The sequence below is a fragment of the Corythoichthys intestinalis genome, chromosome 13, assembly GCF_030265065.1.
Source record: "Corythoichthys intestinalis isolate RoL2023-P3 chromosome 13, ASM3026506v1, whole genome shotgun sequence".
Taxonomy (NCBI): domain Eukaryota; kingdom Metazoa; phylum Chordata; class Actinopteri; order Syngnathiformes; family Syngnathidae; genus Corythoichthys; species Corythoichthys intestinalis.
Window position 1 is genome coordinate 22,462,079 of NC_080407.1, and position 11,870 is coordinate 22,473,948.

Below are 11,870 nucleotides of genomic sequence, written 5' to 3' on the forward strand. Positions count from 1 at the left end.
TAGTTACTTTACCAATTACTTTATTATCCAAGTAACTACTTTTAAAGTAACTTATCAGTTACTTTTTACCAATTTTTCTTCTTTTGCTGTCTCAACATAAAAATGACAACAAAAAAATGTCATCCCATGTAATTGAATTTTTCACATAACGCTTAATCTTTGAGTTAGCTGGGGTTCAATTAGTCGATGGAGTTGATTTCAACCACCATTGACTAACTTAACGACCCCAGAGACCTGAAACTAACAAATAACTGACTAACTGCACGGAATTTGTTCAAATTTACTCTAACGACTAAATAAACCTCCACTAACTCCAAGATAAAGCCTAATGTCAAAAATTCTGAACTTCCCCTTTAAAAAAAAAAAAGACTTAGCTGTTAGAATATTGTCTATAAAAGTTGTAAAGCGATAAAACAAACAACAAAAATTAATGAAATGAACAAGGATCCTACAACGTATTTCATAATGGGTCAAAATCATTTTTCGGGTAGATAATTTGACTAGCACCTAAGACAGTAGCTTTTGCTTTGCTAAGCCAAAACTACACCTGTGGAGGCAAGATGGATACTTAGAATTTCTGGAAACCTAAGCTTTCAAACGCAACTAACAACAACTGAGCTTGAACAGTTTTATACAGTATATATGTATATACACAGTATTGGCCAAAAGTTTGGCGACACCTCAAAGGTGGATACTTTGAAGAATGTAGAACAGGGGTGTCCAAACATTTTGCAAAGGGGGCCAGATTTGGCGTGGTAAAAATGTGGGGGGCTGACCTTGGCTGACATCCTTTATGTAGAACAATATATTTAAGCAAATTTTAGCAAGCCATTCTGTGTGTCACATTTGCTTTATTATTTTTTTAAATTAATAATTTTTACAATCTCGCAACTAGCCTTTGCGGCGTTCTCTTTCCAATCTCGGGCTCTTGCGAAATACTACTGCTGTGAAATTAAACGAGCTTCAAGTTGCTTCAATTTCTCGCTGCGTATCTTCCCTGTAATGTTGTCGTACATGTCAGCGTGTTTTGTTTGGTAATATCGCCTCACATTTCAATCTTTAAAAACTGCAGCTGTCTCTTTGCAAATGAGGCAAGACACAGTTGTTGCGTATTTTAGTGAAGAAATAGTCCAATTTCCACCTATCCTTGAAGCGTCGGCCGTCACAGTCAATTTTTTTTTGGTTGATTGTCGCCGTTTTAGAAAATTGGAAGTAGAGGGTCACACGGAGTAATGTTGCTTAGCTCTTAAATACCTACAACGTGAAGCAATTATCAGAGAATCCCAAAATTAGAAAAATAAGGTCCTAATGAAACCTTTTTTTTTTTTTCAAATTTGTGAAAAGAAAAGTCGAAATGAATATGTGTAATAAGCGCTCTAATATCTATAACCCATGCTAAATCAGGTTTTTTTCTTATGGAACCTGCAGATGCATGTGTTGACTTGCATCCATCATTTTTTTTTCCAAAAAGAAATGTCAAAATTCTAAATTAGTCTGAAAATCATGAAATTTTAGGTGTATCAAATGTGATACATTTGGCAATCAACGGTTAAAGTGCAGCTGCCTTTTAGTCGGTAAATGAGGAGCAGCATTTCCTGTGTAAGCTACTTCATATGCTGGTTGCAGTCTCGCTGACCAATTTATTAAGTCTGTATGCGGGCCAGATGTTATTGATTTTATGACAGAGGCTGGGGGCCAGATGAAATTTGTCCACGGGCCGTATTTGGCCCCCGGGCTGGACTTTGGTTTGTCTGATGTAGAATATAAAACCTGTTTTCAGTTATTTCACTTTTTTTGCAATTCCACATGTTCGTTCATAGTTTTGATGTATTCAGAGAGGATTTACAATAGTAGTGAAAGTATATAAAAAGTAAAAATGTTTAGATGTGTCCAAACTTTTGACTTTTGTTTGTCATCATCATTCTTTACCCTCAGCCCCACAAAACTAAAACTCCGCCTATGGTTACAAACACTGACAATAAAATGTGCATCAAGGCTGGTTACAAACTGTAGAAGTACTGGCTGTCTTGATACCTGTAGACTGTTTCGAGTTTTGTCGCGTTGTACTGTAATTCCAAGTGCTTCTTTGTTGATTTAGAGACCTCCGTTTTTTTCAGCCAGCGTGAAGTTTGCAAAGCACGGAGATATTTTTGTCATCTTTACTGGACAGAAATGTGAAGTAATGGCTGTATTTCCAGTGAGCAAAGGCATCCATTTACGGTATATATCCTGCCTTTCACTGTTAGCCTCGCTGCGTCGTCAGAATGCTATGTTGTTGACCGCCGTGACAGACAGCGCTCAGCCTCAAACAGCACCGTAATTAGGATCGTGCGAGATTTGCGACAACGCAGCCATTGCGGAAGCACGTCTGCATCACGGGACATTTAAACTTAACAGCAAATACAATTGAACTACGAGTGCCAAAGATGGAAAAATGTAGGGAAAACCTGCCAGTTCGATACAGAGACAAACTTGTTACCACGGCGAAGGACAGATATGTGAGCAATTTTAAGGATGTGAACAATGTTGACCCTCACGAGCAAGCCGAACACAAATGGAATAAAGATGTCGACAAGCTTCCACCACTACGCGAAATGGACATCATGCTGTATTTAGTGTTTGGTGTATGTTACTACACTCATCAGGAATTCCGAAACTACAAATCGCTACAAAGCTACGAACAGTTTTGCTGCAAATGGGTGCAGGATCTGCTCATTATGACCATATCAAACGGCAACACCATCTTTCTAGCAAAGGTAGGCAATGTGTGTTTACATTAGTCTGTGACCACGGATGTACAATTTTTTTGTTGCAAGGCAAGGCAAGGCAAGGCAAATTTATTTATATAGCACAATTCAACACAAGGCAATTCAAAGTGCTTTACATCACATGAAGAACATAAAAATCACATTTAAATCAAGTGTACAAATTCTTTGCCACTCTCTCACGTCAAAATATTACAGCTTTTTCATTTAGCAACAACAGGAATTATGTCTTATGAAGACAATGCACATGTATGCATGCTAGTTGTTTAGCTGTAGCTATAGCTAACAACAGGCCGACTTAGGGCGTAAAGTTACTGAAATTTGTGTAAACAAACGAAATTAACTTACCGGAGTGGAAGTGCATAGAGCAAACTCTGTGTGTAACTGGAGAATCAAACGTTATGCCCTTCCTTCTGATCGAGGCCACCCATGCCATTCTTCGACGTTTGGTAAGTTCAGATATGACCTTTCCCTCGCCTTTTCTCCATGTAGGGATCCGGAAGAAACTCAATGGTGTTCCGTCGAGCTGTACATTCTCCTTTCTATTCGATCGGTTGTTGCAATTCTTTACCGCACAATAATTTCCAACCATTTTTAAAGAGCGACCTGTGTTCAAATGCCTCACTGTTTATGTTCCTCGCTTCCATAATGGCGATAGCAGCGGAAACCTCGCGAGTGCCACGTCATACGCTCGAGCCTAATACACGTTACCCGTTTTTTTCCCCCGATGAGAAATGCTCTTCGTACATAACATACCTGTTAAGTTGTAGAAATTGCAAATAGGGAGATTTCTGTTTGCCAACCCCGATGACGCACGCGCGCGCGACAATCGCTAAGACAAAATGCAACCATTTTTTTTCAAGTTTATTTTGGTCACAACACTTGTGTAAAAATTAACTACACTGTCAAAGAACCTCTTTTTGGTGGCATCAGAGATAGTCTTCAACTTGCTCCATGTATTGTCTGGCATCATGTGATACTGCTGTGTTGCCTGTGTCATGCCAGTTCTCCTTGTTCCTGTAATCAACATCTAGGATATCCTCAGCTTTCCTGATCACATCCATTTGCACAAATTTGGACATCAGCTTCCTCAGCAGCCTCTTCATCTCATCAACCATCACTCCAATTAGGGTTTCGTCAGACTAAATCAGCAAGATTAAAAACATTAATTACATCATTTAGAAAATTAATCATATTTGTTTTTAAAAGTATCTTTGTCATGGCAGTTTTTTAATTGAATTGTAACCTAGAATTGAAACTTTATATTTTTTGTTTCAGCACAGTAATAATGATATAATGTAATAAAGTGTATAGTATACACTTTAGCTTTAGCATAATAGCGAATCTAAATGATTAAACTTCAAGTAAGTAACAATACGCTTTCTCACTTAAATTCATATATTGTGGGGGTAGGACCGCAGTGGTTTAATATTCCATTATGTTTGATCCACGAAAACACAGAGTAAAGCAGCGACTTCTTCCTCGTCATTGTTCTCCCATCATTAGCTCTAATGCTATTAGCATTAGGCTAGTTAGCTATCGCTGGCAGGTAAGACTTACGGCAATTACGTTGACGAACGTCGTTTTTCCCGAATACTGGAGGCCGACCAGGGTCAGCTCCATCTCTTCCTTCCAAAATAAAGACTTGAACCAGTCTAAAAGCCGGTTTATTAGTGCCAGCATCTTGGGAAGTCGGTGGTGCTTCGCCTCTTCCCTCCCTGTCAGATGATTGGTTGGGCTTTTCCAGCTCTGAAGGGGAGTGAGGGCAGGCAAGTCGGAGACGGCCAGGCTATTCGTTGTTGGTCACTTTCCGAATCGGGCCGAATAGTATCGTTACAAAACGGTGACAAACAAAAACGTAAAAAAAAAAAAAAAAAAAAAAATTGACATTTTTGGAAAATCGGGAGATTTGGCTTTCTAATCGTGAGGCGTGAGCATTAGGGTCAAAATCGGGAGTCTCCCGACCAAATCGTGAAACTTAACAGGTCTGAAACTACAGTATTCTTCATTACGCACAGGCACTAGGGAAACTAACTTTAACCAGATTACTGGCTTGGAAAAATGAACGCGTTAGATTACTCGTTACTGAAGAAAGTAATCAGATTGCAGTAACGCGACTGACAACACTGGCCAGGACAAGGGAAGATGTCCAATATTTACTTACTTTTTTACTGACGTTCTAAATTGTCCGTCGGGTCGGATGTCGGTCGAGAGCGATGTTAAAAACAGAAGAAAGTGACAGTCGACAACGATGAACAGCCCTCCTCTTCCGCAATCGGACCACGCTCGTGATTGGCTGCGCAGACTTATAGACTTGCTTGGCGCGAATCTCGTGATTGGCTGTGGGATGTTGACTCGCTTGCCACAGCCGCTCTCCCGATTGGCTTTCTATAAGAGACAGAGATCAAAGAAATAAAACGAGATAAAGAAGATAAAAGATAAAGACTCGCCATTTTTCTCGACGACGTGTCCAACATTATGGTCTAAAAGATCATTACCTAATCGTCGTCTCAGCATTCACAAATCAAGAGGGAAAATGTCCACGAGACCGGAGGAAATTTGCGGAGTGAAAGAGGAGCCCCCACGCTACCGACACTGGACTGAGTGCAAATTAATGCACGCTAAGGTTGTTCTTCACAGACTAGAAGGTTGGTTTACTTTCGATGATAAGCATACTGTACATGACAGATCGCGATGATGAGAATTCATTTTTAATGTTAACAGTAGTGCTGTCAAGGGATTGCTATTTTCAATCGCAGTTAATGTGATGTCTAGCACTTTGAAATAACTTTTGTGCTGAAGACAACAAAACATGAATAAACAACAACAACAAAAATGGCAAAGATGAATTTTTCTCCAACAGAAATCAACTTTGGGGACACAAATTTGCAAATGAAGAAATAAGATTTGTTTGTGTTCTTGCAGATCTATTTGTCAGCCAAGCCCATTATCCTGAGCACCCGGAGTATGCACGCATCAAGGACGAGGAGCAAGAGTCGCCATCCATTAAGGATGAGGAAAAGTTCGGATCCATTAAAGGTCATCCCGAGCAATGCTTTTTCCTCAGTAGTGCAGAAATGTTTATCAGTGTAATGAAGTATTTTTCATTCCTTTTACAAACAACATTTAGTACTCTCATTGGTCTGGGTCATATTTTAAGGTTTGATGAAAGTGTGTGAATAAGCAGTGTTTGGCAGAGGTGGGTAGAGAAGCCCAAAATTTTAATACTCAAGTAAGAGTAGTGTGACTTTAAAATAATATGACTCAAGTAAAAGTAAAAGCAGTCGTCCCCAAAAAAATGTACTCAAGTACAAGTTAAAAGTATTTGGTGAAAAGAATCCCCAAGTAATGAGTAACATTGTGAGTAACTGCTTATATTTTTTTGGGCTTTTTTTTTTAAGCAATGTTTTTTTATTTTTTTTCTGAGCGCAAAGTTATCTATATGGACTGTTATTATAATGATACTGTACAATAACCCATTACATAACTACATTAAGCCAAAGAAATCTGAATTCCAACAAAAGAAAAAAATAAAATAAATTAAGCATTATTCGTCCCAAGAGAATGACTGCCCTCTAGTGGAGAAAATAGTTCCGAGATTGAAAAGTGAAGCGTCTCTTCCAAATTACTATTTTGTAATTAAAAGGATCATGTCTCCAGTTTTCCGGATCAATGCAAAATAAAAACTGGATCGGAGGTTAAAATCTGCGCTTTCGAGTCATGTTGAGGTCAGCAATCTATATCAAATACTTCTCATTTTATGGTGCTTTAAAGACACCACATGATTGAACAGGCAGGCATGAAGATTGCGTCTGATTGGTATAATGGAGTATTGTGATTATTGTTGCGACTTCTCATTGATGAAATCAGTAGAGGTAGCCCGGTTATACACCACGCACGTCTCGACTCTTAGCATCGCTGGGAAAAAACAATAATGAATCTAATATGTAGAATAAAGAGGAAAAATGTGACGACTCTTGTGTGACCCAAAGTATTGGAGTAAGTGTAGTGTTTTTTCTTCACAAATCTACTCGAGTAAAAGTAAAAAGTAGAGCTTAGTGAAACTACTCTTTGAAGTACATTTTTCTCAAAACGTTACTCAAGTAAACGTAACGGAGTACATGTAACACGTTACTACCCACCTCTGGTATGAGGGTAACGACGAAAGTTCGATATCACAATTTAGTTACCGTTATTTTCGGACTACAAACCGCTACATTTTTTCCCTTATTTTGAATCCTGTGTATTGCATTGGACTGTAAGCCAGTTCACTGTAAGGTTAATAGGAAACACTTTATTTGACAGTGACGTCATAAGACTGCCGTAAGACTGTCTTAGTTATGACATGACACTATCACAGGCATTAATGAGTGCATATGACAGATGTCATTAACTCCATTCATGTCCAGCTCGGATCTTTTAAATCCATTCAGAACACAAAATGGTATCTGTGATAAGCATTGAATAACATTGATAGCACTGTCATGTCATACTTGGTCTTATGACAGTTTTATGGTGCCACTGTCAAATGTAGTGTCACCAAATACCATAACTAGCAATTCATGAAACAACTGGAACTGTAAGTGAAGAAAAAATTACCAGAGAACATGAATTTTGATCGTTATTTCCACCTGTAGCGCTGTAATGCATGCTAGGCGGAGGGTTGGAGGACAACAGTGTTGACAGCAGAGGGAGCACAGCCGAGGTTGATTGTCTCCCCCAATGGGATCAATGATTGCCAAATGGAAGTTCACTTGTTCTTATGACAGTCATATGATGCCGCTGTCACATGAAGTGTTACCGGTTAATATCTTTTGGTGTAAATATCTCATAAAACAGTGAGAACAACTGCGGTTTTTAGTCCTGTGCAGCTTATCAATGAACAAACGCCGTTTTTGTGGCAAATTTTCATGGTTGGCGGCGTATAGACCCTACTCACCGACGTCACAGAATGACGTGTCGCTGTATCCGGCCGCCATATTGTCCGTCTCTGTTTAGCCCTATTCTCAATGGTTTCAATTAGTCGTTCAATTTATAAAGCAATTCATGGAAGCCCCCAGTGCTTTCAGACGCTGTAAACTCATTGGATGCGTTGCATAAAAGGCGTTATGTGGAAAAGTTTCAGTCTATCCATTCGCCAGATCCATATTTGATGCCTAAATCGATATTTTTCGACCCGCTGTCTTCGCCCTCTCTGCCTGACATCTGCTACCCTGATATCTACAACTATCTTTTCCACAGAAACTCGGCCTATTCTCACGAAACTTTGAAAAACTTTTAAGAGCAGCACTCTAAGCAACATTACCCTGTGTGATTTCTAAAATGGCGACAATCAAAAAAAAAAAAAAGTTGACTGCGATGGCCGACGCTTGAAGGATAGGTGGATATTGGACTATTTCTTCAATAAAACACGCAACAACTGTGTCTGCCTCATTTGCAAAGAGACAGTCGCTGTTTTCAAAGAGTTCGATGTGACGCGATAATAACAAGACACGCTGACTTGTACGACATTACAAGGAAGATACGCAGCGAGAAATTATAGCAACTTGAAGCTACAGCAGCAGTATTTCGCAAGAGCCCGAGTTTCGAAAGAGACCGCCACAAAGACGAGACTGTTGAAATTATGAATTTAAAAAAATAATAAAGCAAATGTAACACACAGAAGGGCTTGCTAACATTTGTTTAAGTATATTGTTCTATGTAAATCAGCCAAGGTAGCCCCCCGCATTTTTACCACACCAAATCTGGCCCCCTTTGTAAAAGGTTTGGACACACCTGTTTAACTGATGATCTGTAGACGACGCCAGCTTCTTTCACTTGGTACCAGCTAAATATTATTCAAAATGTAATGATGGTGGAAGAAATAAGCATCTTGAATTTGAAACTGTATGTTGTCGGCGATTAGCCTCGCAATGATCTTAATTGTGGTTGGCAGCCCAAAACCCTCTAAGTATATATTAAATGCATCATACCAGATATAAAATGACTACTACATAATCCGTGGGTCTCTCGGAATACGGTAGAACTTCACGTCTCTCCGTCTATCTTCTCTGTTATCGCAACCAACACGCCTTCACCATTTTGATTATTAATGTTAACGAGCAGAAATACACGCCATAATAGGAGGAATTTACGTAGTGGTAATGCGTCAAAACGACAAGTAGATGGACAATATGGCGCGGAGGCGTGGTTGTGATGTCATGTGAGTAGGGTCTATAGTCAGGTGCGCCTTATAGTCCGAAAATTACAGTCATTGGGTTATTTGTCTAATCATTTCATTTAGTCAGAATCAAATGCTAATATTCAACCAATAAATATTAGACAAGCACGTTTTTGACTTCACCAGTGATTCATTGCTTCCAACTGACAGGTTAGCTCCGCGCACAACACTGCAGTCAGCCAGTTTTGTTTTTTCGGCGTATGCGCCGTTAAAGGATATATTAGTTTTCCCCGAGACCAACGCGACGTCATTTCTTTTCTTTTGATCCGTAACCGTAAACTTGAATTAGTCTACTACTACTACTACTACTGAATTAGTCCACAGAAAAGATTCCTAGTCGTCGAAAAGAGAGTTGTGTTTATGCACCCACAAAAAACATCTGACGTCAGAATTTGGTGGTTACAGATACAAATGCCTAAATACGAACACGAATGTGTAAATATGAGGACAATTTTTTAAATTTACGAACACAAATGCAAGTATGAACCTTTTTGCTTTAATAATGTTTGCACAAATACGAGTATGAATCTTTATGCTTCAATAACACTTGCAATACGTTGTTTTAATGACATCACAAGAGAACTATGGTTCTTCACACAATTCATCTTCAAAACACTTAGACCGAAATTGCACATATAGGTATTATTATTGGCCGATAGTTTTTAGCGCAGAATTTTCGGACGCATATCTATGCGAAATAATGTCTCATGCGCCTCAAAATTAAACTGCATCTTTTTTTCATAAATACTTTTCAAAACCGCACCATGCATTGCATCCATGAAGTCGCATGAACCACAAGGGATCAATGTACTTGTTTCAGACACGGTGGTAGTCCATAAAATATATCAATGGTTTTCTTGTGCGGGCAGGTTATAGAAGATATCTTGTTGCTGAGCGGCACGAGCCAGAATCTTCTGGCGTTAAAGAGGATGTTGAGCTCCCCCAAATCAAAGAGGAGGAGGAGCCAGAGTCCTGTCAACAGAAGCAACTTCCAATTAAAAAGGAGCAGGAATGGCTGCCATGCGTTAAAAAAAAGGAAGAGGAGGAACATATCACTAGGTCAAATGGTGAGCCCTTGAAGAGTGAAGATGGTCCGAGTGAGGCTGGCAGAGGGGCGGAGCCTCTAAGCGGCTGCGGCAGCAGCAGCTCAGCAGAAGGATTGCAGGCAGGCATTTTCATCGCTCCATCAGACAGAAGTGGCACCATATCACACTCACCTTACAATGATGATGGTCATAAGAAATCTCACCGTGACGACAAACTCTGCAAATGCTCTCAGTGTGGGAAAACCTCTGTTAATAAGTACACTTGTCGGACGCATATGAGGAGTCACACTGGTGAAAAACCTTTTGCCTGCTCAGTTTGTGGTCAAGGATTCTCTCAAAAGCAACACTTAAAAAACCACATAAAAACCCACAGTGGCGAAAAACCTTTTTCCTGCTCGATTTGTGACCAGAGATTCGCTCGAAAGCAACACTTAAAAAACCACACAAGAACCCACACTGGTGAAAAACCTTTTTCCTGCTCAGTTTGTGATCAAAGATTTGCTCAAAAAGGAAATTTAACAAAACACATAAGAACCCACACTGGCGAAAAACCTTTTTACTGCTCAGTTTGTGGTCAAAGATTCACTACAAATGAAAACTTAAAAATCCACTCAAGAACCCACACTGGCGAAAAACCTTTTTCCTGCTCAGTTTGTGATCAAAGATTCACTCACAAGCAACATTTGAAAGTACACACAAGAACCCACACTGGTGAAAAACCTTTTTCCTGCTCAGTTTGTGATCAAAGATTTGCTCAAAAAGGAAATTTAACAAAACACATAAGAACCCACACTGGCGAAAAACCTTTTTACTGCTCAGTTTGTGGTCAAAGGTTCACACAAAAGGAATACTTGAAAGAACACACAAGAACCCACACTGGCGAAAAACCTTTTGCCTGCTCAGTTTGTGATCAAAGATTCTCTCACAAGCAATATTTGAAAGTACACATAAGAACCCACAGTGGCGAAAAACCTTTTTCCTGCTCGATTTGTGACCAAAGATTCGCTCAGAAGCAAACCTTAAAACAACACACAAGAATCCACACTGGCGAAAAACCTTTTTCCTGCTCAATTTGTGACCAAAGATTTGCTCTAAAGGGAACTCTAACAAATCACACAAGAACCCACACTGGCGAAAAACCTTTTTCCTGCTCAGTTTGTGGTCAAGGATTCGCTCGGAAGGATCGGATGAAGAGACACGTGTGTGCTGCTGTGAGAAGCAGTGGCCAATGAATGTTTTGCCAGTCATCCATGATGCCTTCATCAGATTTTGCATGCAGTTTAGGTTAGGGTTGGGGTTAAGTTGGTATTTGTGGTGCACTTTATTTTTGTCATTGCATTTTTGTTTGGCCTTTGCCATTTTGTGTTTTTCCTATTCTGGCCATCAACGTCTTTCCCTTGGTTCTCTCACCGACTGGCATTATTCATATCATACTCTCCCTTTCAAACTACACTTTTCACATTTAATATTTGAAACCGCAGACCCCAAATTCAAAATCATTCATAAATATTGTCATTAAATAAATCTGGAAATTTAGAATACATTGTTCAATATTGCAAAAATAATTAAAAGAAAAAAATACTGGCTCACAAATGAGTTTTTTGTGTGGGGGTTAATGTAACTTTTTTTTTTTTTCAATTACTATTACTACTCGTGATTGACAGAGTATAGGGGCCAAATATAGAAAAATGAAGAAAAAGAAAAAAGGATTATGACAGTAAAGTTGTGTTCTCACGACAAGAATTGTTTTTTTGTTGTTGTTGTAGTTTTGGTATATCATTTTTGTTAAAAATAAATATCTAAAGAAATAAAACACACAGACTCATTATTGTATTTAAC

General features: G+C 39.1%; 2 protein-coding genes across 3 annotated transcripts; one reads left to right on the forward strand and one right to left on the reverse strand.

The window, feature by feature from the left end:
- Window positions 1–3,564: 3,564 nt before the first annotated feature.
- LOC130928096 (ADP-ribosylation factor-like protein 8) lies at window positions 3,565–5,050 on the reverse strand. Of its 2 annotated transcripts, none has more exons than XR_009066592.1 (2): window positions 4,930–5,050; window positions 3,565–3,907 (listed from the first exon to the last, which is right to left on the reverse strand). XR_009066592.1 is itself a non-coding variant. In XM_057854328.1 (2 exons), the coding sequence occupies exons 1-2, from the start codon at window positions 4,446–4,448 to the stop codon at window positions 3,695–3,697; spliced, it is 336 nt and encodes a 111-aa protein (XP_057710311.1). In that variant the 5' UTR covers window positions 4,449–4,529; the 3' UTR covers window positions 3,565–3,694. The 2 variants fall into 2 exon arrangements, 1 of the variants encoding a protein (XP_057710311.1); XM_057854328.1 differs by lacking the exon at window positions 4,930–5,050 and adding an exon at window positions 4,326–4,529.
- Window positions 5,051–9,889: 4,839 nt separating this feature from the next.
- LOC130928090 (gastrula zinc finger protein XlCGF17.1-like) lies at window positions 9,890–11,636 on the forward strand. The gene has a single exon (XM_057854318.1). The coding sequence runs from the start codon at window positions 10,307–10,309 to the stop codon at window positions 11,261–11,263; it is 957 nt and encodes a 318-aa protein (XP_057710301.1). The 5' UTR covers window positions 9,890–10,306; the 3' UTR covers window positions 11,264–11,636.
- The last annotated feature ends 234 nt before the right edge of the window (window positions 11,637–11,870 follow it).